This window comes from Dipodomys ordii, unplaced genomic scaffold (assembly GCF_000151885.1).
Source record: "Dipodomys ordii isolate 6190 unplaced genomic scaffold, Dord_2.0 Scaffold191, whole genome shotgun sequence".
Lineage (NCBI taxonomy): Eukaryota > Metazoa > Chordata > Mammalia > Rodentia > Heteromyidae > Dipodomys > Dipodomys ordii.
The window spans coordinates 768559-787445 of NW_012267407.1; the positions used below are offsets into that span (position 1 = coordinate 768559).

General features: G+C 59.3%; 4 protein-coding genes across 4 annotated transcripts; 3 read left to right on the forward strand and 1 right to left on the reverse strand.

Annotated features, from left to right (window-relative positions):
* The first annotated feature begins 229 nt into the window (after positions 1-229).
* Positions 230-2832, forward strand: Il11 (interleukin 11). Its single transcript, XM_013034561.1, has 4 exons — positions 230-376; positions 567-653; positions 750-911; positions 2662-2832. The coding sequence occupies exons 1-4, from the start codon at positions 230-232 to the stop codon at positions 2830-2832; spliced, it is 567 nt and encodes a 188-aa protein (XP_012890015.1).
* A 2092-nt stretch (positions 2833-4924) lies between these two features.
* On the forward strand, positions 4925-10554 carry Fam71e2 (family with sequence similarity 71, member E2). Its single transcript, XM_013034530.1, has 9 exons — positions 4925-5074; positions 5234-5388; positions 5468-5745; positions 6062-6124; positions 6242-6344; positions 6434-6486; positions 6575-6651; positions 7146-8605; positions 10197-10554. The coding sequence occupies exons 1-9, from the start codon at positions 4925-4927 to the stop codon at positions 10219-10221; spliced, it is 2364 nt and encodes a 787-aa protein (XP_012889984.1). The 3' UTR covers positions 10222-10554.
* A 106-nt stretch (positions 10555-10660) lies between these two features.
* On the forward strand, positions 10661-11710 carry LOC105999527 (cytochrome c oxidase subunit 6B2). Its single transcript, XM_013034560.1, has 4 exons — positions 10661-10899; positions 10988-11111; positions 11392-11492; positions 11577-11710. Exons 2-4 carry the CDS (start codon positions 11003-11005, stop codon positions 11628-11630), a joined length of 264 nt encoding a protein of 87 aa, XP_012890014.1. The 5' UTR covers positions 10661-10899; positions 10988-11002; the 3' UTR covers positions 11631-11710.
* A 1170-nt stretch (positions 11711-12880) lies between these two features.
* Positions 12881-18388, reverse strand: Suv420h2 (suppressor of variegation 4-20 homolog 2 (Drosophila)). Its single transcript, XM_013034546.1, has 9 exons — positions 18304-18388; positions 16461-16671; positions 16164-16329; positions 15767-15876; positions 15376-15539; positions 15255-15274; positions 14434-14570; positions 14122-14306; positions 12881-13959 (listed from the first exon to the last, which is right to left on the reverse strand). The coding sequence occupies exons 2-9, from the start codon at positions 16568-16570 to the stop codon at positions 13451-13453; spliced, it is 1401 nt and encodes a 466-aa protein (XP_012890000.1). The 5' UTR covers positions 16571-16671; positions 18304-18388; the 3' UTR covers positions 12881-13450.
* Positions 18389-18887: the final 499 nt, after the last annotated feature.

Consider the following 18887-nt stretch of genomic DNA (forward strand, 5'->3'; position numbering starts at 1 on the left):
GTGCCGACCCCAGCCTCCTCCCTCAGCCCTGGGGGTGCCGACCCCAGCCTCCTCCCTCAGACCCGTGGGTGCAGGCACTCAGCCTCTCCCTCAGCCCCGGGGATGCCGACCCCAGCCTCCTTCCTGACCTCAGGGTTCGGGGGCCCCAGCCTTTCCCCTCAGACCCAGGTTCCAGCCTGAGCTCTCTGTTCTTCTGTCCCCAGGTGTTTGCCGCCTGGTCCTGGTGGTGATGACCCTCTGGCCAGACGGAGTGGTGGGCCCTGGGCCACCTTCTGGCTCTGCTCGAGCCCCGACCGACCCCAGGGCCGAGGTGGACAGCGCGGTCCTCCTAACGCGCTCGCTCCTGGCCGACACCCGGCAGCTGGCTGCACTACTGGTAGGAGCCGGAGATGGGAGGAGGCGGGAGAGATAGAGGAGATGGTGGAGGCCGGCTGGCAGAGGGTGGAGAGCAGAGGCTCTCGGAGATCTGTACACCAGCCACCTGGACAGCTCTACCCAGGGTGGCAGAGCCAGAAGAGGGGTCTGGGGGAGGGAAGGGAGTCTCCTCACAGCTTCTTTCTCCCCAGAGAGACAAGTTCCCAGCTGACGGAGACCACAGTCTGGATTCTTTGCCCACCTTGGCCATGAGCGCAGGAGCCCTGGGAGCCCTGCAGGTAGCAGATAGGGAGGGCTGGGGCCACACAGGGTGGGGTGTGGGGAGGGCCGGGGAACAGACCAGGTGCTCCCTAATGCCCAATGGTGGGCCTCAGTTGCCAGGGGTGCTGACAAGGCTTCGCGTGGACCTGCTGTCCTACCTGCGGCACGTGCAGTGGCTACGCCGGGCAGGTGGCCCTTCCCTGAGGACCTTGGAGCCCGAGCTGGGTGCCTTGCAGGCACGGCTAGACCTGCTCCTGCGGCGGCTGCAGCTCTTGGTATGGCCTGGCTCTGAATCTTTACACCCCCACAGCTAGGGCCTGAGGTTGAGCTCTCACACCCAGGGTCCTAGTCCAGTTCTGGAAGCCAGACCCCAGACCTGAGCTGTGAGCCTGACACACCCAGGGTCCTGAGGCCCCTCAGTCCCAGAATGCTGGCCAGATACTCCACATGTTCCCGGAGATCCTGTGACCTCACCATCAGAGGAGACAGTCTCCAGAATCCCAGCCCCCAAGCCCCTAGACCCCAAGATTCCTCCCTGAACTGACAGTTTCATTCCTGAGATCATGACCCAAAGCTCCAGCTCACCCCTCCCCCCCCCACAAACCTGAGGCTCTGAGACACAAACCAGCACCAACCTGCAGTCCCAAGACCCCAGATCCTGCCCTGAGGTCCCCACATCTCACAGCCACAGCCCCAAGAATCAAGACCTGACCCTGCTAGGTCTCAAGAACCTGATGGCTTCAAACCATCAACCCCAGAAACAAGTCTCTAGGACCTACTGTCTCCTTTTCAAGGAAATAAACCCTGAAACAAGAGGTCTGATTAGAAGCCCTGCAGAACCCAACACCCTGACTTCCAAAATTCCAGACCCAAGGCCCTGAGACCCAAAGACTTCAGACTTGGATTCCTGACCTGACTTCAAAGACCTCAGACCTCAAGTTCCAGTTCCAAGCTCCAAACCCATGAATCCCTGGTCTTGGTCCCAGAAACGTTAGCTACATCTAAGACTTTAACCCTGGGATCCTGAGCCTGACCCTAGACTTGTGCCCACAGGCCCAAGACATTGTACCTAGACACACCTAGCTCTACAATTCCAGCCCCAACCACCCAAGCCCCAAAACATGACCCTAGAAGCCAGGCCTTCAGATGACAAACCTTTGGAATGCAGCTTCAATGTGTGTATGTGTGTGTGTATATATGTGTATGTGTGTATGTACTGAGGCTCATCCTGGGCACTGTCCCTGAGCTTTTTTTTTTTTTTTTCTCAAGGCTAGTGCTTTACCACTTGAGACACAGCTCTACTTGTGGTTTTTTTGGTGGTTAAGTGGACTCTCATGTTGGGGCTGGCTTTGAACCATGATTCTCAGATGTCAGCCTCCTGAGTAGCTAGGATTACTGGCATGAGCCACTGACACCAGACACTCCCCTTTGATTTTTTTTTTTTCTTTTTGTCAGTCATGGCTCTGGCCTGGGCGCTGTCCCTCAGCTCTTCAGCTCAAGATGAGCGCTCTACCACTTGAGCCACAGCGCCACTTCCGGTTTTCTGGTGGTGGTTCAATGGAGATAAGAGTCTCAGGGGCTTTCCTGCCCAGGCTGGCTTTGAACTGCGATCTTCAGATCTCAGCCTCCTGAGTAGCTGGGATCACAGGCCTGAGCCTCTGGCACCTGGCTTCTGCTTCAATTTCTGAAGCCAAGTTCCCGAAGAGAGATTGCAGCTAGGCAGCCTGGCAGCCCCCAGAACCCTGTCCCCACTCCTTTGCTCTTCCCTGCCTTTCTTTTTTTTTTGGGTGGGGGTCCGGTCATGGGGCCTGAACTCTGGGCCTGGGCGCTGTCCCTCAGCTCTTCAGCTCAAGGATAGTGCTCTACCCCTTGAGCCATAGCGCCACTTCGGCTTTTTTCTTTTTGCTTATGTGGTGCTGGGGAATTGAACCCAGGGCCTCAGTCATGCAAGGCAAGCACTCTACCACTGAGCCACCTTCCCAGACCTCTTCCCTGCCTTTCACTAACCTGTTTCCCTCCTAACAGGTATCCCACTTGGCCTTGCCCCAGGCATCCCTGGACCAGCCGCCTGTGCCCCTGGGTCCCCCCACCTCGCCATGGGGGAGCATCAGGGCAGCCCACGCCATCCTTGGAGGGCTGCATCTCACTCTGGACTGGGCTGTACGTGGCCTGCTGCTGCTGAAGACCCGGCTGTGACCTGGCCCAAGGCCACAACTGCCCTGCGATGCCAGATCTTATTTATTTATTTATTTCAGCACTGGGGGTGTGGCAGTCAGGGCGTACTGCTCCCCCTCCACCATGCCCCCCACCTAGTTAGATACACAGTCCCTCCAGGAGACCTGGGCAAGGGGACACCTGTGCCTTATTTATACTTATTTATTTACAGGGTGGGAAGGGCAGGCAGCCTCCTGGGGGGGGGGGCGGAGAAACCAGGGTCCTGGATTCTTGGATCTTTCCATAGAGGCTTCCTGGCTCCTTTCTCTCTGGGCCTGGGCAGGCTCATTTATTATTTATTAAACAATTACTTTTTATATTAGGAATGGGAGGGAGGGGACAAGAAAGCCTGGGTTTTTGTACAAAAAAAAAGAAAAAAGAAAGAAAAAAGAGTGTGAGACCTTTGTGAGACAGAGGAAAGGGATGATTTGTTCTGCGTCATCCACTCAGGCGTGATTTCACCAAAGGCGGTAGGGCCCGGGACCTGGGGTTTGGTGCTTAGTGGGCAAAGAGGGAGAGGCGCATGGCTGGTGGCTCAGAGTGAGGTCTTGGCCTCACTCGGTGCCCCGCACATCATAGGCCCTTGATAAATATTTCATGGAAGGTTCCAGAAGGTCATCCCATGCCTGGCAGCTTTGTAGCTCTAGGTGGTTCATTTTGACAGTGTCCAGCATGGTAAATCGGAAAGACGTTCACACATATCCATGGGGGAGGGGGGGAATGGCAGTGATCTATGGCAAGACAAGGCCCCTAGTGGGGCCTGCGCAGCTCCTAGACAGGGAAGCTCCAGAGAGACCAAAGATACCCTCCTTCCCCGTCTTCCGTGTGGTCCTGGGCTTGTTTTCTCACCCTGTGGGTGTTTTTTTTGCACACACAGGGGAATGTTGCCAGTGACTGGCTCAGGGAGGGATTGTGTTGGACTTTGATTGTTTGTGCTTCTCTGTATTTGTTCAGAATTTCTACCATGACTGTATTTCGTGCAACACATTTAAAAATAATAAACACTATTTTTAGGATGTCCAAAAATCAGCCTATCCCCTTTTATTTTGTCAGTCATGGGGCTTGAACTCTGGGCCTGGGCACTGTCCCTAAGCTCTTCAGCTCAAGGCAAGCGCTCTACTTGAGCCACAGCACCACTTCCTCAGCCTCCCATTTCCAATGGTTTTTAAAACGCCTCACAGGGCCAACCCCCCCCCCCATTATTGGAACCCTTGCTCAGGGCAGTGCCAATTTCCCTGAATCCTCAAATACTGTTTCACAGTTGAGGCTCAGATGGGAGAGAGGGACCCCCGAGGCTCTGCTCCACTCGCACTCACCCCAAAGGTACTGTCCCTCTGTTTTGTACTTGGAATGGGGTGCTGGGGATGGGACCTGGGGCTGGTGCACACCCGGTGAGCGGCCAGCTCTTGGTTTTCTCAAGCTAACCTGGGACTCACAGCTCTTTTGCCTCTGCCTCTGATGTGCTGGGATTACAGGCACGAATCCATCAGGCCTGGCCTATGGTGTCCATTTCTGTATGGTTCAGTGTTCAAGCTCCATTTCCATGGGGAAACTAAGGCTTGGCAGGAGTTTAAGTTTTATCCTGAGTCTACAGCACGGCCCAGCCGAAGAGATGCCACTGAATCAAACCCTTGGTCACTGATCCAGTTCCAGTAACCCAGACAGAGCCCCCAGGGGGCCCTGTGTTGCCAGGAGTTCAAGTGAGGCACCCACTCTGGGCCTGAGTTCTGACTCTCACAGCCCCCAAGACTATAGGCCTTGTCCTCCGAGAATGAAGCCCCAGGAGAGTTCCCAGGAAAGGTCCCCAGGGTGTCCCGTGAGGTCACAAAGCCCCCACCAAAGGCTCCTCCCACAGCCCAGTGCTGCCCCCTGCAGAGCCATGGCCACAGCTGGCTGAGCCTCCCTTCCCGGGACAGCGCCACTCTGAGTGCTGAGCTCCGTGTGGTACCTGTGAGGCTCCAGGGGCCAAGGCCGGAGGGTGGGATAGGGTGGGAGGGGAGGGGGAGAGAGCAGGGGGAGAATGCAGGGCACGCCCGGGGCCTAGGGCCCTGAATCCCCCACTCCTGCAGCCATCATGAAGCGCCTGTGGAGCAGCCGGCGTGCACGACCCTCCCAGCCGCACCTGAAGTGGGTCCCCATCCTGGGGGAGCTGCAGAAGACGCTGCAGAGGGGAGAGTACTTGCCCCTCCGCCCACTGCCCATGTTCGAGAGTAACTTTGTCCAGGTCCCCGCGCCCTGTGCCCTGGGGGCTGGGGGGAAGGCAAGGGTCTGTGTGGGGGGGGAGAAGGAGGAGGGAGGGAGGACCTGGAAAGGTAGGCTGGGGAGGGGGCTTGAGGCATGCTGGAAGAAGGATCGGTCCCAGCCCCACTCCCCGGCCACCCAGGTGACAAGCAGTGGGGGCCCCGTGTTCGTGCACCACAGAGCCAACAGACTGACTATGGGCGTGGCGGCCTCCCTGCCCGGCCTGGTGCTCCCTGACACCCTGCTCATTGCCCGGCCCCCGGAGGGCCGGGACCGCTCCAGCCTGCTGCTGTCCAGGTGCCTCCCCGCCCCCCCCAGCCCTCTGCCCCCAGCCCCCCTTCCCCCTAGCTCCAGCTGGCTGACTCCCACCTCCCAGGATGATCCCACTGGACCTCGTCCACCTCTACGTCCACAACATGCACAGCTGGCGCCTGAAGCTGCGCCTGGCCACTGGCCGCTACTACTACCTGGAGCTGGACGCCCCAGACCACGAGCTGGGCTTCCTGTTTGACCGCTGGATCTACCTCATCAACCTGCTCCGGGAGCCAGCCACCACCTGGGCCCCCAGGACCTTGCACCTCCCGCCCCCGGGCCAGCCCTTGGATGCAGCCCCTGCTTCCACCTGGCGCCTCCAGGTTCGACCCCAACCCAATGGCTCTCTGGGGTGGTGGCTCTCCAGATTCTGCAGGGGAAGGAACTGGGACCCCAGACTGTTGGGCCTGGGGGGCGGGGAGGGGCTGAGGAAGGAGGGATAGGGTCAGTGCCAACTTGGCCAGGGCCTGACTGCGCCCTCCTTGTCCACAGGTGCAATGCCCACGGGACTCCACAGGTGAGAAAACTCTGGCCTCCGCTTGGCGTGGCCACCATCCTCTGTACTCCAGCTACCCTGAGTGGGGGGACAGGACCTCAGCATCTGGGCCCTGAGCCCCCCACCCTGTGTCCACTCACGTCTCTCCACCTCTTTTCCCAGAGGAGGTGTGTGTGCCCACCTTTCCTTACAAGACGCCAGCTGCTCAGAATCAAAAGGCCAAGGTGGGCAGCCTAGTGGGCCTTGGGGTGGGGTGGGGCCAAGGTAGGCCAGCCAGCCAGGCCCAGAGGGTGGGGCCTGGGCTGCCCCTCTTCTGACCACCCCCTCCCTCTCCCCATCCCACCCTCAAGCGCACTTTCAAGTCCCAGGCTGTGGGGGGTTCGATGCCAACCATGTGGCCAAGGCTGGAGCGTGCTGATATTAAGAAGAAAGACCTGAGAAAGCAGTGAGCAGGGGGCTTCTGCCCATGGCACAGGGAGGGGCGAGGGCTCCAGGCAGGTGCTGCCCATGTCCCTCGGCAACCTTGCTCCACAGGTCACACCCAGAGGCCAGATCAGACAGGAATATCACCCAGATCCAACTTCCAGGTAAGAAACTCTCTTCCTCTGCTCCTATGGACCTTTGGCAGCTCTGAGCCTCTCCTAAGAGGACTAAGGCTGATATCTCTCCACACAGACAAGACCAGCATCACCATCCGCACCATCTTCAGCATCATCTCCAATACCATCAATCAGTCACACTCGTCCTCCAAGGCCAGTTACACAGGCACCTGGAGGGCTGGGGGAGGGTGCTCTCTGGGGTCCTGGGGAGCCTAGAGGACTGAGGTCTGAACCCCTGGGTCTGAGAGTGGAGGCTGGGTCTGGACCCCTGGGTCTGAGAGAAGAGGCTGGGTCTGGACCCCTGGGTCTGAGGGAGGAGACTGGGGTCCAGATCCCTTGGGTCTAGGAAGAGCTTGGCCTGGACCCCTGAGATGAAGGGTGTGATGGGGGGAGGCTGAACCCCCGAAATGGAGAGTAATGGGAGGAAGGGTGGACCCCTGAGATGGGGTGTGTGATGGGGGGGAGGCTGGACTCCTGAGATGAAGGGTGTGATGGGGGGAGGCTGGACCCCTGAGATGGGTGTGTGTGATGGGGGAAGGCTGGATGGACCCCTGAGATGGGGGTGTGATGGGGGAAGGAAGGCTAGACCCCTGAGATATGGGGGTATGAGAGGGCAGTGGGACTGATGGTGCCCCCACCCTCCACAGGCTTGCATGTCTGACTCGGAGGGAGCCCTGGGCCCGCGGGGCTTGATTGAGACCCCAGTGCACTGCATCTCCAGCAACAGGCCCGAGCTCCCCTTCCTGGACTCCTGTGACCACCTGGACATGCTTCTCTGGCACCAGGACCTGGATGAGCTCATGGACCCTGAGTCCAGCACTGTGACATCCTCCTCCCTGGGCCCTTACCTGGGCTCTCCTGCCCTCCACCTCTTCCCACCCCACCCCTCTGCCCTCAGGTCTGGCAAAAAGGCTACGCCTAAAGTCTCTCAGCCCCAGGGACCCCTGCCCACCAAGAAGGCTCCCTCAGCCCCTAGGGCTCCCTTCACCAAGGAGCAGCTTGGGAGGGGGGCGGCTGCCTCCCCTCACACACCATTCCAGAAGGCCCCAGCTGTATCTGGGCTCCCTCATAAGGCCCCCCCTGGATTAGCTGTTCCCCCAAAAACCCCAGCCCTCCAAAACTCCTCTTTGAAGGTCCCTGTTGTCCCTGCTCTGCCCCAGAAGGCCCTGCCCAGGCCCCAGAAGGGGCCACAGGCCCCTGCTGTGACCCGGAAACCCCTGGCACCCCCTGCCCCCAGGAAGGAACCTGTGGTCCCGCCCACCCCTTGGGCCTCACCACCACCACCGGATCCGGCCGGGGCAGATGCCATCATCTCCGAAGAACACAAGCTGGAGGGGGCCCCATCTAGAGGAAAACTTGAACAAGTGGTGTTTTGGGGTGCCCAGGGAACGCAAGTGGTGGAGTTGAGGACCACGACCAGGTCCCTGGAGCTGCCCCACGCCACAGCCAAGAAGGAGTCCAAGGAGCTCCTCATTAGCCGCACGAGAGAGCTGGCCCTGGAGGCCCTCGAGGGCAGGGAGAAGCTGGAGAACGCGGTGCACAAGGTGAAGGAGGAGGTGGTGCTGGACCTGCCCAACCTGAGGTCCAAGGAGGTGGAGCAGAGGCAGCGGTGGGTGCAGACCCAGGAGGTGGTGCTCAGGGGTCCCCTGAAGGAGCACAACAGGCCCTTCTCCATGGAGGGGATCGCCCTCGCCAAGCTGATCATCGCAGCCAGCTCCAGAGAGGAGCACCCGAAGCCCGCCCACGTCACACTGTCCTCCTGGCTCTCCAAGGACACCCCGACCTTCCCTATGCCTGCGGCTGATCTGCCCCTCTGCCCCAGCCAGCTGTCTCTGCTGAAGATGCCAGCGAAGGCTGAGGACCAGTCCCCCACTGGGGAGGAGGACACCCCGCAGTGGATGGACACCCAGCCACTCAGGGACCCCGTGGGGCCTTCCACAGGGCCCACCAGCAACCTGCCTGTATCTGACAACACGCAGATAGTCCGGTCCTCCCAGTGGGAGGACCTGCCACAAGAACCCTCCACCTCCAGGGTTGGGGCATTGGCTGGGACAACCCCAGAGGAGAAGACACTGGAGGAGCCAGGCCTGGCTCAGCCTTCAGCCAGGTACTTGGGGCTTAGCAGCCAATGTTTAGGTCCAATTCCATTATTCATATTCTCTCTCTCTTTCTGTCCTTTTTGGGGGTCTGCTGGTGATTAACCCCAGGGCCTCAGACATGCTAAGCACACTCCCTCCCTAACACTCGCTACTCAAACATAATAAGCACACCCTCTAACACTCACTACTCAACATGTTAAGCACACCCTTTTACACTCACTGCTGAACTCCTAGTTCATGTCAGTGCACAGCAAGTGTGACTGACTGGCCAGGCACTGTTCTAGGCAGTAGAGCTACGGCCTCCACCAGTAATGGTATTAGCAGGGAGGCTTGCTGCCAGTGCCCAGTGGATAAGAGAATGGGCATGCTGCTAAACAGCTTACAATGCATGGTGCCAATTACCTAGTGGAGGTTGGGTCATTTGTGTTAAGATCTGAAAGAGAGCCGGGCGCTGGTGGCTCACGCCTGTAATCCTAGCTACGCAGAAGGCTGAGATCTGAGGATCACGGTTCAAAGCCAGCCCGGGCAGGAGAGACCGTGAGACTCCTATCTCCAATAAACCACCAGAAAACCGGAAGTGGCGCTGTAGCTCAAGTGGTAGAGCGCTCGCCTTGAGTTGAAGAGCTGAGGGACAGCGCCCAGGCCCAGAGTTCAAGCCCCACGACTGACCAAAAAAAAAAAAAAAAAAGATCTGAAAGAGAACTGGACAGCGATGGCTCATGCCTGTAATCCCAGCTACTCAGGAGGCTGAGATCTGAGGATCTAGTTTCAAAGCTAGCCTAAGCAGGAAAGTCTGAGATTCTTATCTCCAATTAACCAGTAAAAAAACCAGAAGTGGAGCTGGGGCTCAAGAGGTAGATGAGAGTCTGAGAATGTGGCTCAGTGGTAGTTTGCCTTACATACATGAGGCCCTGGGTTTGATTCCTCGCACCACATAAGCAGAAAAAGCCAGAGGGCTGGGAAGTTGGCTCAGTGGTAGAGCGCTTGCCTTGCATGCCTGAAGCCCTGGGTTTGATTCCTCAGCACCACATAAGCAAAAAGAAAAAACCCGGAAGTGGCGCTGTGACTCAAGTGGTAGAGCGCTAGCCTTGAGCTGAAGAGCTGAAGGACAGTGCCTAGGCCCAGAGTTCAGGCCCCACGACTGGACCCAAAAAAAAAAAAAAGAAAAAGCCAGAAGTGGCGGCGCTGTGGCTCAAATGGTAGAGCGCGAGCCTTGAGCTGAAGAGCTGAGGGACAGCGCCTAGGCCCTGAGTTCAAGCCCCAGGACTGGCACAACAAAGAATGCCAACCTTGAGCAAAAGAACTAAGGGACAGTGCCCAGAATCTGAGTTCAAACCCTAGTACTGGTGCATGCACACAGACACACAAGACAAGGACAGAGACACTCACGAAGGGGATGAAGTGGATGGGTGGTTTTCAGGAACCAGAGATGGAAAAATAAAGGATGAATGCTAGCATATTGGTCCTTTCTCTTCAGGGTGTTGAGAATGTTCTAGAGCTAGATAGGGGTGCGGGTAGTACGAGGCTGGGAGTGTGATTTTGGGGCGCCCATCTCCCCGTGGGTCGACCCCCCACAGCTGCTCGCTTCTCTCCCTGCAGCAAGCAGCTCCATCCAACACTTTAAGCAGCAGGTTGCCACTGCCCTCAGTCAGCAAACTGTCCGGAGGGGCCCAGCGGGGCCGGGTACCCCAAGGACCCCGAGACCGGCCTTAGACCTAGCAATGACCCCGGCACCGGCGGAGAGCTCGTAACCAGGACGGCGCCACCCACTCCCCCTTCCTCCACAGGCCCCAGGGTGCTGGGCACCCTGCTGTAAGAAGCAAGAGTACCAAGAGGCTGGACGGGGGTACTCCCTCTCGGGCAGAGGCCAGAGCTGTCTATACGTTTATACATGGGGGTGGGGGAACGGGGAGAGCCCGAGGCGATTAAACGCCTGAGACTCAGTCCGAGTTGCGCCTCTGTAAGAGAGAGAGAGAGAGAGAGAGAGAGAGAGAGAGAGAGGAGAGAGAGAGAGAGAGAGAGAGAGAGAGAGGGGAGAGAGAGAGGGGAGAGAGAGAGAGAGTGTGTGTGTGTGTGTGTGTGTGTGTGTATCCCGCAGGGGGTCCTGCAGCCCGGGAGGGAGGGGCCTTAACAGGACCCCGCCCTGCAAGTCCACCCCGCGGTTCTCATTGGCCAGAGCTCCTGAGCTCCCGGCCAATCCGACCCGAGGGTCGTAGTGGGAGGCCCTGCCCCCACTCGGATGCCAGGGGCCACTGCTGCCACCACAGGCCCAGCTGACCCGTGACTGGTGGACGACATTCTGGTAAGGGCAGGACAGGTGGGGTTTCTGGTGGGCTCAGGAGCGAGGGGCACCCCTTAGGTCCCACGGAGCCCCCCATTCCGTCCTGCAGGACCCTCATCTGTGGATGTTAGATGTGGCAGCCCAGATGCCCCACACGGAGAAATGGACGCCACCCTTTGACCCGCGCTTCCCTAACCAGAACCAGACCCGTAACTGCTACCAGAACTTCCTGGGTGAGACCCGGGGAGCCGGGTTTGAGGGGAGCAGGGCCGAGGGTCGAGGGGAGGCAGGAAGGGGAAGCCCACCTGAAGAGTCGCGGGACCGTTGGGGTGGAGAGCAGGCGCGGCCGCAGTCTGGGGGCGGGGCTCGGGGAAAAAAATCGGAGCAGCCGGGGAGGGGCGGGGCCAGGAGAAGCCGGGCCTGAACTGGACAGCCTGGATGGAAGGATGTGGGACGTGGCCTGTTGATAGGGCGTGGCTTAAACCCTGACCCCGCCCCCATGCTCATCCGCAGACTACCACCGCTGCATAAAGAACATGAGCCGTCGGGGAAAGGACTTGCGGCCCTGCGAGTACTACTTGCGTGTGTACCGCTCGCTGTGCCCCAGCAGCTGGGTGAGCCCGAAGAGGGGCACCGGATGGAGAAGGTGGAGGGCTGGGGCTGAGCCTGAGCTTGTGCCCTGCTTCCTGCTTCCTCAGGTGCAGCGCTGGACTGAGCAGATCAAGGAGGGGACCTTCCCAGGCAAAATCTGAGCGGGCAGCATCGACCTCAGTGAGCCCAGTTTGTCCCAGAGCCCCCGGGTGACCTCGGCTTTGCAGTCTCTAATCCGGAAATAAAGTAGTGTTGCTGCTAGTGCTTCTTTTGCTACTCTCTTCCCCTTACTGGACACTGGACATGCTGTCTTTCCACGAACTTTACTGCCCTGGCTGGCTTTGAAACGTGATCCTCAGATCTCAGCCTCCTTAGTAGCTAGGTTTACAGGCGTGAGCCACCGGCACCTGGAACCCTTTTTTTTTCTTCTTCCAGTCTTGGGGCTTGAACTCAGGGCCTGGGCACTGTCCCTGAACTAATTTTGCTCAAAGCTATCACTTGAGTCACAGCAACCCTTCAGGCATTTTTTGTATAGGTGGTAGAGCAGTCGAACCCAGTGCTTCATGTATGATAGGCAAGCACTCTACTACTAGCCACACTCCCAGCCCCGCCCTTCCTTTTTTTTGTCGGCCGTGGGGCTTGAACTCTGGGCCTGGGCACTGTCCCTGGGCTCTTCAGCTCAAGGTGAGTGCTCTACCGCTTGAGCCACAGTGCCACTTCCGGTTTTCTGGTGGTGTATTAGAGATAAGGCTCACAGAGTTCCCTGCCTGGGCTGGCTTTGAACCACGATCCTCAGATCTCGGCTTCCTGAGCATCTAGGATTACAGGCTTGAGTCACTGGTGCCTGGCTCCACCCTTCTGTTTTTAATACTAGGTTCACTACCCTTTGCTTGGCAGGCCTCTTGACAAGCAATCCAAAGTTTGCCTTCCAGTCAGGACAAAAGGTGAACACCACCATGCTTGACTAACTGCTAAGGTGGTCTTTTTTTTTGGTCAGTCAGGGCCTGGCACCTTCCCTCAGCTCTTGGCTTAGTGCAAGCACTCTACCACTTGAACCACAGCACCACTTCTGGTTTTCTGGTTGTTAATTTGAGATGAGTCTCCTGGCCTTTCCTGCTTGGGCTGGCTTTGATCCAGGATCCTCATATCTCAGCCTCCTGAGTAGCTAGGATTATAGAGATAAGCCACCTGTGCCCGGCTTTGCCATGTTCTAATGCCTAGCCAGTAATTCATGGGGGTGGAAGTGGGGCCCTTCCTCTAACCGAACACTGCTGCTTCTGATAATGGAGTCAGCTTCATGAAGGAGGGAAATCAGGCTAAGGCCAATGCTGCCACCCCCTCATCTAGGACGAGATCTCACCCTCCTGCATCCCCTAAAACATAAACCAAATAAGACAGGAGGTACTGCTTATAACAAGGTTTTAATAAAATAAAAAGTTCAAGTGCTTCCAATCTCCAACATACCCCATTAGGTGTGGGAGGTCCCCCACACCCCAGTAGCACCAGGGATAGCACCATGAGAAAAGAGGTTGCACCTGGCCTCCCTGAGACCACAAGGGGTGGGGATATGCCCCCCACCTCCCCGACCTCTTTCCAGACATCTGCAGAGCTAAGAGCAAATCCACTCCCTGCCATGGGACAGCTCTACCTCCTGAGGCCTGGGCTCCCGGGGAGATGCCATGGGTGGTCCCCACCCCTTTATGGCTTGGCTCCCTGGGGAGGAAGGGGTAGTGAGTGTTGGCTCCTGCAATCCTGAGATGGGGGTAGGGTAAATGGAATAGCCCGGGCTCCCTGCTGGGTTGGCTCAGGGGTCAGCAGTCACAAAAGACAAGGGACTCCATCCCTGGTGTCCTTAGCCAGCCCCCTTCCCAGCTGAGAGCTGTGCCCGAGTCAAGGGTCAGCTCTTTCCTAAAGGTCCCAGGACTCCTTGCAGGCAGGCAAGGTGGCTGCCACTGGTGCCTGGGGCTCCCTGCCCAGGCCATCACAGCTCATCACTGTTGATGTCCAGGTCAATGGAGCCATGGCTGACCACCAGACGCAGGCGCTTGTGAGGGGCAAAAGGAGCAAAAGCCAGGGCCTGCTTGGGGATAGGGACAGGGATGGTGTCAGGGTCAAGGGTCCCAGTGGCAGAGGCAGGGGCAGCTGGTGGGGCTGAGGCCAGGCGGTGAAGGCTGACCCGCACCACGCAGGGCAGCCCGTAGTGCCGGGCCCAGCGCCAGTCCTCCTGGGAAGCCCAGCACGAGCGAGGGGGCAGGCCCAAGGCCACTATGGCTTCAGCCTGCAGGAGACAGTGGGGGCCGCAGCCTCCCCACTGGTGCAGGGAGATGCGGGCGTTGCGAAGGATGGGGGACTCTGGGGCTGGGTGGGGCCGGGGGCGTCGGCGCTTCCGGGGGCGTGTCCGGGGCTGGGCCTGGGGCAGCCACTGGAGCCAGAGGGGCAAACTGTCCAGGTGGGAGCGTCCAGGTGGCAGGCAGAGGGGCTGGCAGGCCGCTGGGGTGGTACAGGAGAGGAAAAAGGGGGAGAGAAGAAAGGTCAGCTCAGTAGGGCCTGGACAGATCCCCCTTTGGAAGAGGCCAGCTCTGCACCATGCTCCTCAGAAGAGCAACTGGCCAAAGGCAGGCAGGGGAGGAATGTTGTACAGCTTTTGCTCACCACAGAAGGGGTCCCGGCGCAGCAGGGATAGGTGAGCACAGGCCTGGGGGCTGAGCTGGCTCTGCTGACCGCCATCCTGGCCTTGCTGCAGCCGCTGCTTAGTCTCCCGGAGCTCGTACTTGTCCGGGGGTTGTGGAGGCAGCCGAGGATCCTGGGGCCGCAGACGGAAGGCTCCTTCGCCCCTCCTGGGGAACAGGGTGCAGGCACACAAGGAACATGGAGAGGCTGGGATGGATACTCAGGGCCAGAGGGACTCCTGACCCTCAGGGTGGGCCGGCCCATCCAAACCCTGCCTGTCCTGGTTGCACCTACCTCTCGCAGGTATAGCATTCACAGTGCTCATTCTTCTCTCCAAAGAAACCCTCGCCGTAGAAGCACGTCACCTCATCCCCCGGCTCGATGTCCCGAAGCACCTTGACACAAGCTGCGTTCCCATCTGTGGGCACAAACTGGGGCCAAGCCCACTCAGCACCCTGGCCCGGGGCTCAGAACAGGCCGACTTGACCCCAGGCTCATCTAACAATTTAGGCCACAGCTTCACCATAGCACCAGTCAGGGGTAGCTGCTTTGCCCGGGGCCTGTCCCTCTCATGACCCACTGGCTCACCAGTGTCCTCCACCTTGCAGGACGGGCTAACCTGACCACCAGCAGCACAGAGGGATGGCAGCAACCATGCTCCCACTGCACTCTTCCCTGGCTTGGTAGCCTGTGGCCAAGCTCTCCCCTGTCTCTCCTGCCCTAGAGCCCATCACCTCCAGGGCAATAACTCCCCTTCTTTCCCCTCCCTCTCCCTCCCCTGAGGTCTGTGTCCTTTCTCCAGCTCAATGTGTGCACCTGTACATACATATGTTATTAGGGCTCGAACTGAGGGCCTGAGTGGTATTCTTGAGCTTTTTTGCCTAGCACTCTACCACTCTAAGCCACAGCTCTATTTCCGGTTTTCGGATGGTAAGCTAGAGATAAGTCTCATGAATTTCCCTTCCCAGGCTGGCTCTGTACCTCAAAATTCTCAGCCTCCTGAGTAACTGGGATGCCAGGCACAAGCCATTGGCCTGGCTTGGGCCCCTTTACTGACCAGAAACACCCTGCCCTGGGTTTCCACATACTCCCACCTCCCAGGCTGTAGGTCTCACCTTGCAGTTGGGTTTGCAATCTGGAGCCGGCCAGGTATGTGAGAGAGAAGAGAGACCAGTGAGCAAGGGAGAGGGCAGCCCGGTCCGCTCCCTGCCCAGCATCCCTCCCCACGGAGCTCACCATGGTTGATGAAGGCAGCTGGGCCGAGCCACAGCTGGGTGCTCCGTTTTCGGGTGGAGTACATAATGCTGAAGTCATTCTCACCAGCCCTCAGCAGCCCCTCATCTGCCTCCCGCAGCTCTGCCACACAGCCCACCAGCAGTTCCAGCTTCTCGTTCTTCTTCCTGTCAAGAGGCCAGGCTATGGGCTCCGGGTGTTCACCACTTCCCAGTCCTGGTGGAGACACAGGCCTTGCACCCAGGAGCCCGGGGGGGGGGGGAGAGGCAGGGGAGGCACCAAGGGGCCAGGTCTGACACTGTGTCCTCTGTCTCAAGTCTATCAGATCCCTGTGTCCTCCTACTCCCCACTCCAGGAGACCCCGCATCCCCTCTCCCGACAGCCCCTCCCATACCAAGCACGGGTGGACACAATCTTGGCTCCATTGGTCTCCATAGAGTAGCGGGTACAGGGCAAGATGGCAAAGCCGCTTTCTGGCAGGAAGGCGCGAAGGTAGCGGAACACCTGAGGGGTGAAGAATGGGGGGGGGGTGCTCTGAGGAGGTGGGCAGAGAGCCAGCAGTGAAGGGCCCTCTCTGGGGACAGGCCTGTTCTGCTACCAGCTATGTGATCCAGGGCCTCCTATCTCCTCTAGGGGCCTCAATGGCCTCATCCATCAAAGGGAGAGGATGAACCGCTTCTTAGAACCGCCCCCCCTCCCCAGGATTCTGGGAGCAGCCTTGGCTGTGGCAGGGACTGGGCAGTCAGGAGCCGAGAATGGTGGGCACAGGTCAGGGGGAAGGGCTCCCTCACATGGGTCTTGAGGGCGGCCTCCTGCCGTGGGCCCCGGCTCTGGAAGTAGTGGATCTTCCAGCCTCCCAGCGTCAGGGCCTGGTACGCAGCCTCCAGGTCACGCCGCCTCAGGAAAGCTTCTAGTGCCGCGCGAAGGTGGTGTTGGCGCCGCAGGGGGGGCATGGGGCTGGGGGATAGGGCAAGCTTGGGGACCAGGGCCTTCCCAGCCCAGCCCCACCTGGAGCAGCGGGATGGGCTGAGGGGCACGGGTGACAAGAGGAGGGGTCCCAGGCACGCCCTCTCCCTAGGCCGCCTCACCTGATGTTCATCTTATGGGTACAGAAGCCAAGGTAGGGGTCGAGGACCAGGCTGGTGGCCAGGTCGTCGTTCTCGCACAGTTCCCGGGCTGTTACTCTGTCAGGGCCCATGGTGCCCGGAAGACCATGCTGCCTCCGGCACAGAGCAGGAGCCTTGCCCTGTGCCACTCAGAGGCTGCCAGGGAGGCCGGCAGGCCCTGAGCTCTGCTCATCTGTAGCACAGAACCAGAGAACAAGGCTGACGTTCGGGGCTCCACGTGAGGATGATGCTGCAATAAGTATTTCAAACAGTAGAAACCCCACCAGAAAGGCAGCACGGTGAGGACTTGCCACGCCAGCCCCTTCTGTAGCCAGGCAGCTGCCGATTGAACACACACAACCTCCTAGATACACAGCCTCCTTGGGGGGGAGGAGAGGCTGGTACAGTAGGGCAGCACGTGTGGAGACAAGCCCCCAGGGACCCAGGGAAGGTGGGTTAATTGGCAGTCTGGATAACCCCAAAGGTTTAGCACTCACTGAGGAAATCAGGCTGCACTTCCTGCCTGTCTGGTTGCCCTCCTCCCATCCCCAGACACCCTAGGAAGTGCTCAGGAGCCTTGGGTGAAGCCCCAGGCAGCCTAGGGGAGGGTTATGGGGACTGGAGGAGGGATACAGCACCTGCTCCCTCTCCAAGGTGTGGGGGGGGGACTAAGGACAAAAGCTGGAGGGGGAACTGGAGAGACAGGACAGCTCGAAAGAAAAAAAAGAAATTAAGAAAAACAAAGCAAACCCTAACACTAGGGGAAAACCCTGACCCCAACCCAGTACATGAGCACCTCAGGCCCACCTGTGCCCTGGGAGAGGGGTAGATGGGGCCCGGCAAGGAGGGGGAGACATCAGAAGCTAGAGCCGCTGGAAGAAAGATCTGGAAGAGACAGGAAGGCTGGAGGCAAACCAAAGGACCGCCAAAGCACAGCAGGGGAGTTCGAGGAAACCTGGAGCCGTTTGTGGGTAAAGACAAAACAGAGCCGGGCAGAGTGCAATGGAGGGCTACAAAGAGAAGCCTGGGGCAGGGGTCAGGACGGCAGAGAGGGCTGGAGGCGGCCGAGAAAGCCAGGCCCGGGTGGGAGGATCCAGAACGGGGGGGGGGGACCCTGAGGGGTCTCAGGAGAGAACTTCGGGGAGAGCTCGGGGGTCCAGGGAGAAAAGCGATAGAGGCGACAGGAAAAGCCGGGGGCTGAAAGGCCCAGGAGGGGAAATGTGGGGGTGGAAGGGGGATCTTAGGATCTAGAAGGCTGGGGGGGTGGCGGGGGTAAGGTTAGGGCAGACCCTGAGGTACGGGAAAGGGAGGTCCGGGAGCTGAGAAGAGAAAGGCCTAGAGGTGAGGAGGAAAGCCTGGGGTTAGAGAAAATCCTGAGAACGTAGAGAGGGGCGGGGAGAAGGGGGAGGGGGTCCGGGGGCTTAAGAAGAATCGGGGGTAAATCCTGGGAACCGAGAGAGGGGCCCGGAAGGACCGCGGGGTGCGGGGGAAGAGGTCCGGGGGCTATGGGAAGGGGGGGTCAGGGAAAAGCCGGGAGTGCAGAGAAAGATCCCCGAGGTGCCGGGAGGTCGGAGTGTGTGGGGGGGGGTCGGAGCCGACCCTGGGGCGCAAGGAGACACCTGGTGAGAAGTGGGGGAAAGGCGCCGGGGATTCAAAAAGGAAGTACCGGAAAGGGGCCGTGAAACCGAGGAACCTGAGGGCCCTGAGACCTGGGCACCCCGGGCGCGAGGAAGGGTTGGGGGCAGCCGGGGCGGGGGGGGGAGGACGACCGGGACGCGCGGAGACCGAGATGGGACTCAGAGACCGACCCCGCGCCGCCCCTCACCCGCTTCTCCTCCTCCTCCTTCTCGGGCACCCACGCCGCCGACGCCGCCAGCACCACCCACTGCCTCCAGCTCTCGGCCAGACCGGGTCGCGCCGACTCTCCCCTCCACCACCCCCCCACGCCCAGCAAGCCTCGAGGTCCCGCGCCGCACGGCCGCCATAGCCTCCTATTGGCTAAGCCCGCTGCCACTCTTCGGTTGCCATGGAGCTCGCGCCGCGCCTATTGGCCTAGTCTTCCTTTTCCTCTCCCCCTCCCAACCCCCCGCCGTCAATGCTTCAACAAAACCTCGCCACACCGTGCTGCCAATTAGCCCAATGAACTATTGCCAGTGGCTCAGGCTGCCGTCAGTCACTTGTTACCATGGAAACTCGTCACGCCTCCTCCTATCCTGCACCCAATCATCGTTCTCATTGGCCAAAAGTGCCGTCGCTCCGAGAGATACTCGGGTCGGGTTATCCAGGTCCAAATGGAGAGAGGGCGGGCTTTGCCGGCCTAGAACTTATACGATTGGTAGATTTCAGGACGACTTATCCTTTCATTGGCTAAGGTCTCCGCTCGTCACCATAGAGTCTCGGCCTTCCTAT

Excerpts from the sequence above, each read along its gene's own strand:
- Il11 (XM_013034561.1), top strand. The coding sequence starts at position 230 with ATGACCCTCTGGCCAGACGGAGTGGTGGGCCCTGGGCCACCTTCTGGC. Across the intron at positions 377-566 it reads GGCAGCTGGCTGCACTACTG|AGAGACAAGTTCCCAGCTGA; the intron begins GTAGGAGCCGGA and ends CTTTCTCCCCAG. Across the intron at positions 912-2,661 it reads TGCGGCGGCTGCAGCTCTTG|GTATCCCACTTGGCCTTGCC; the intron begins GTATGGCCTGGC and ends CCCTCCTAACAG.
- Fam71e2 (XM_013034530.1), top strand. The coding sequence starts at position 4,925 with ATGAAGCGCCTGTGGAGCAGCCGGCGTGCACGACCCTCCCAGCCGCAC. Across the intron at positions 6,125-6,241 it reads TCAGAATCAAAAGGCCAAGG|CCCTCAAGCGCACTTTCAAG; the intron begins TGGGCAGCCTAG and ends CTCCCCATCCCA. Across the intron at positions 6,345-6,433 it reads AAGAAAGACCTGAGAAAGCA|GTCACACCCAGAGGCCAGAT; the intron begins GTGAGCAGGGGG and ends CTTGCTCCACAG.
- LOC105999527 (XM_013034560.1), top strand. The coding sequence starts at position 11,003 with ATGTTAGATGTGGCAGCCCAGATGCCCCACACGGAGAAATGGACGCCA. Across the intron at positions 11,112-11,391 it reads CTGCTACCAGAACTTCCTGG|ACTACCACCGCTGCATAAAG; the intron begins GTGAGACCCGGG and ends GCTCATCCGCAG. Across the intron at positions 11,493-11,576 it reads CGCTGTGCCCCAGCAGCTGG|GTGCAGCGCTGGACTGAGCA; the intron begins GTGAGCCCGAAG and ends CTGCTTCCTCAG.
- Suv420h2 (XM_013034546.1), bottom strand. The coding sequence starts at position 16,570 with ATGGGCCCTGACAGAGTAACAGCCCGGGAACTGTGCGAGAACGACGAC. Across the intron at positions 15,877-16,163 it reads AGGCCGCCCTCAAGACCCAT|GTGTTCCGCTACCTTCGCGC; the intron begins GTGAGGGAGCCC and ends TTCACCCCTCAG. Across the intron at positions 15,540-15,766 it reads ATTGTGTCCACCCGTGCTTG|GAAGAAGAACGAGAAGCTGG; the intron begins GTATGGGAGGGG and ends GCCTCTTGACAG.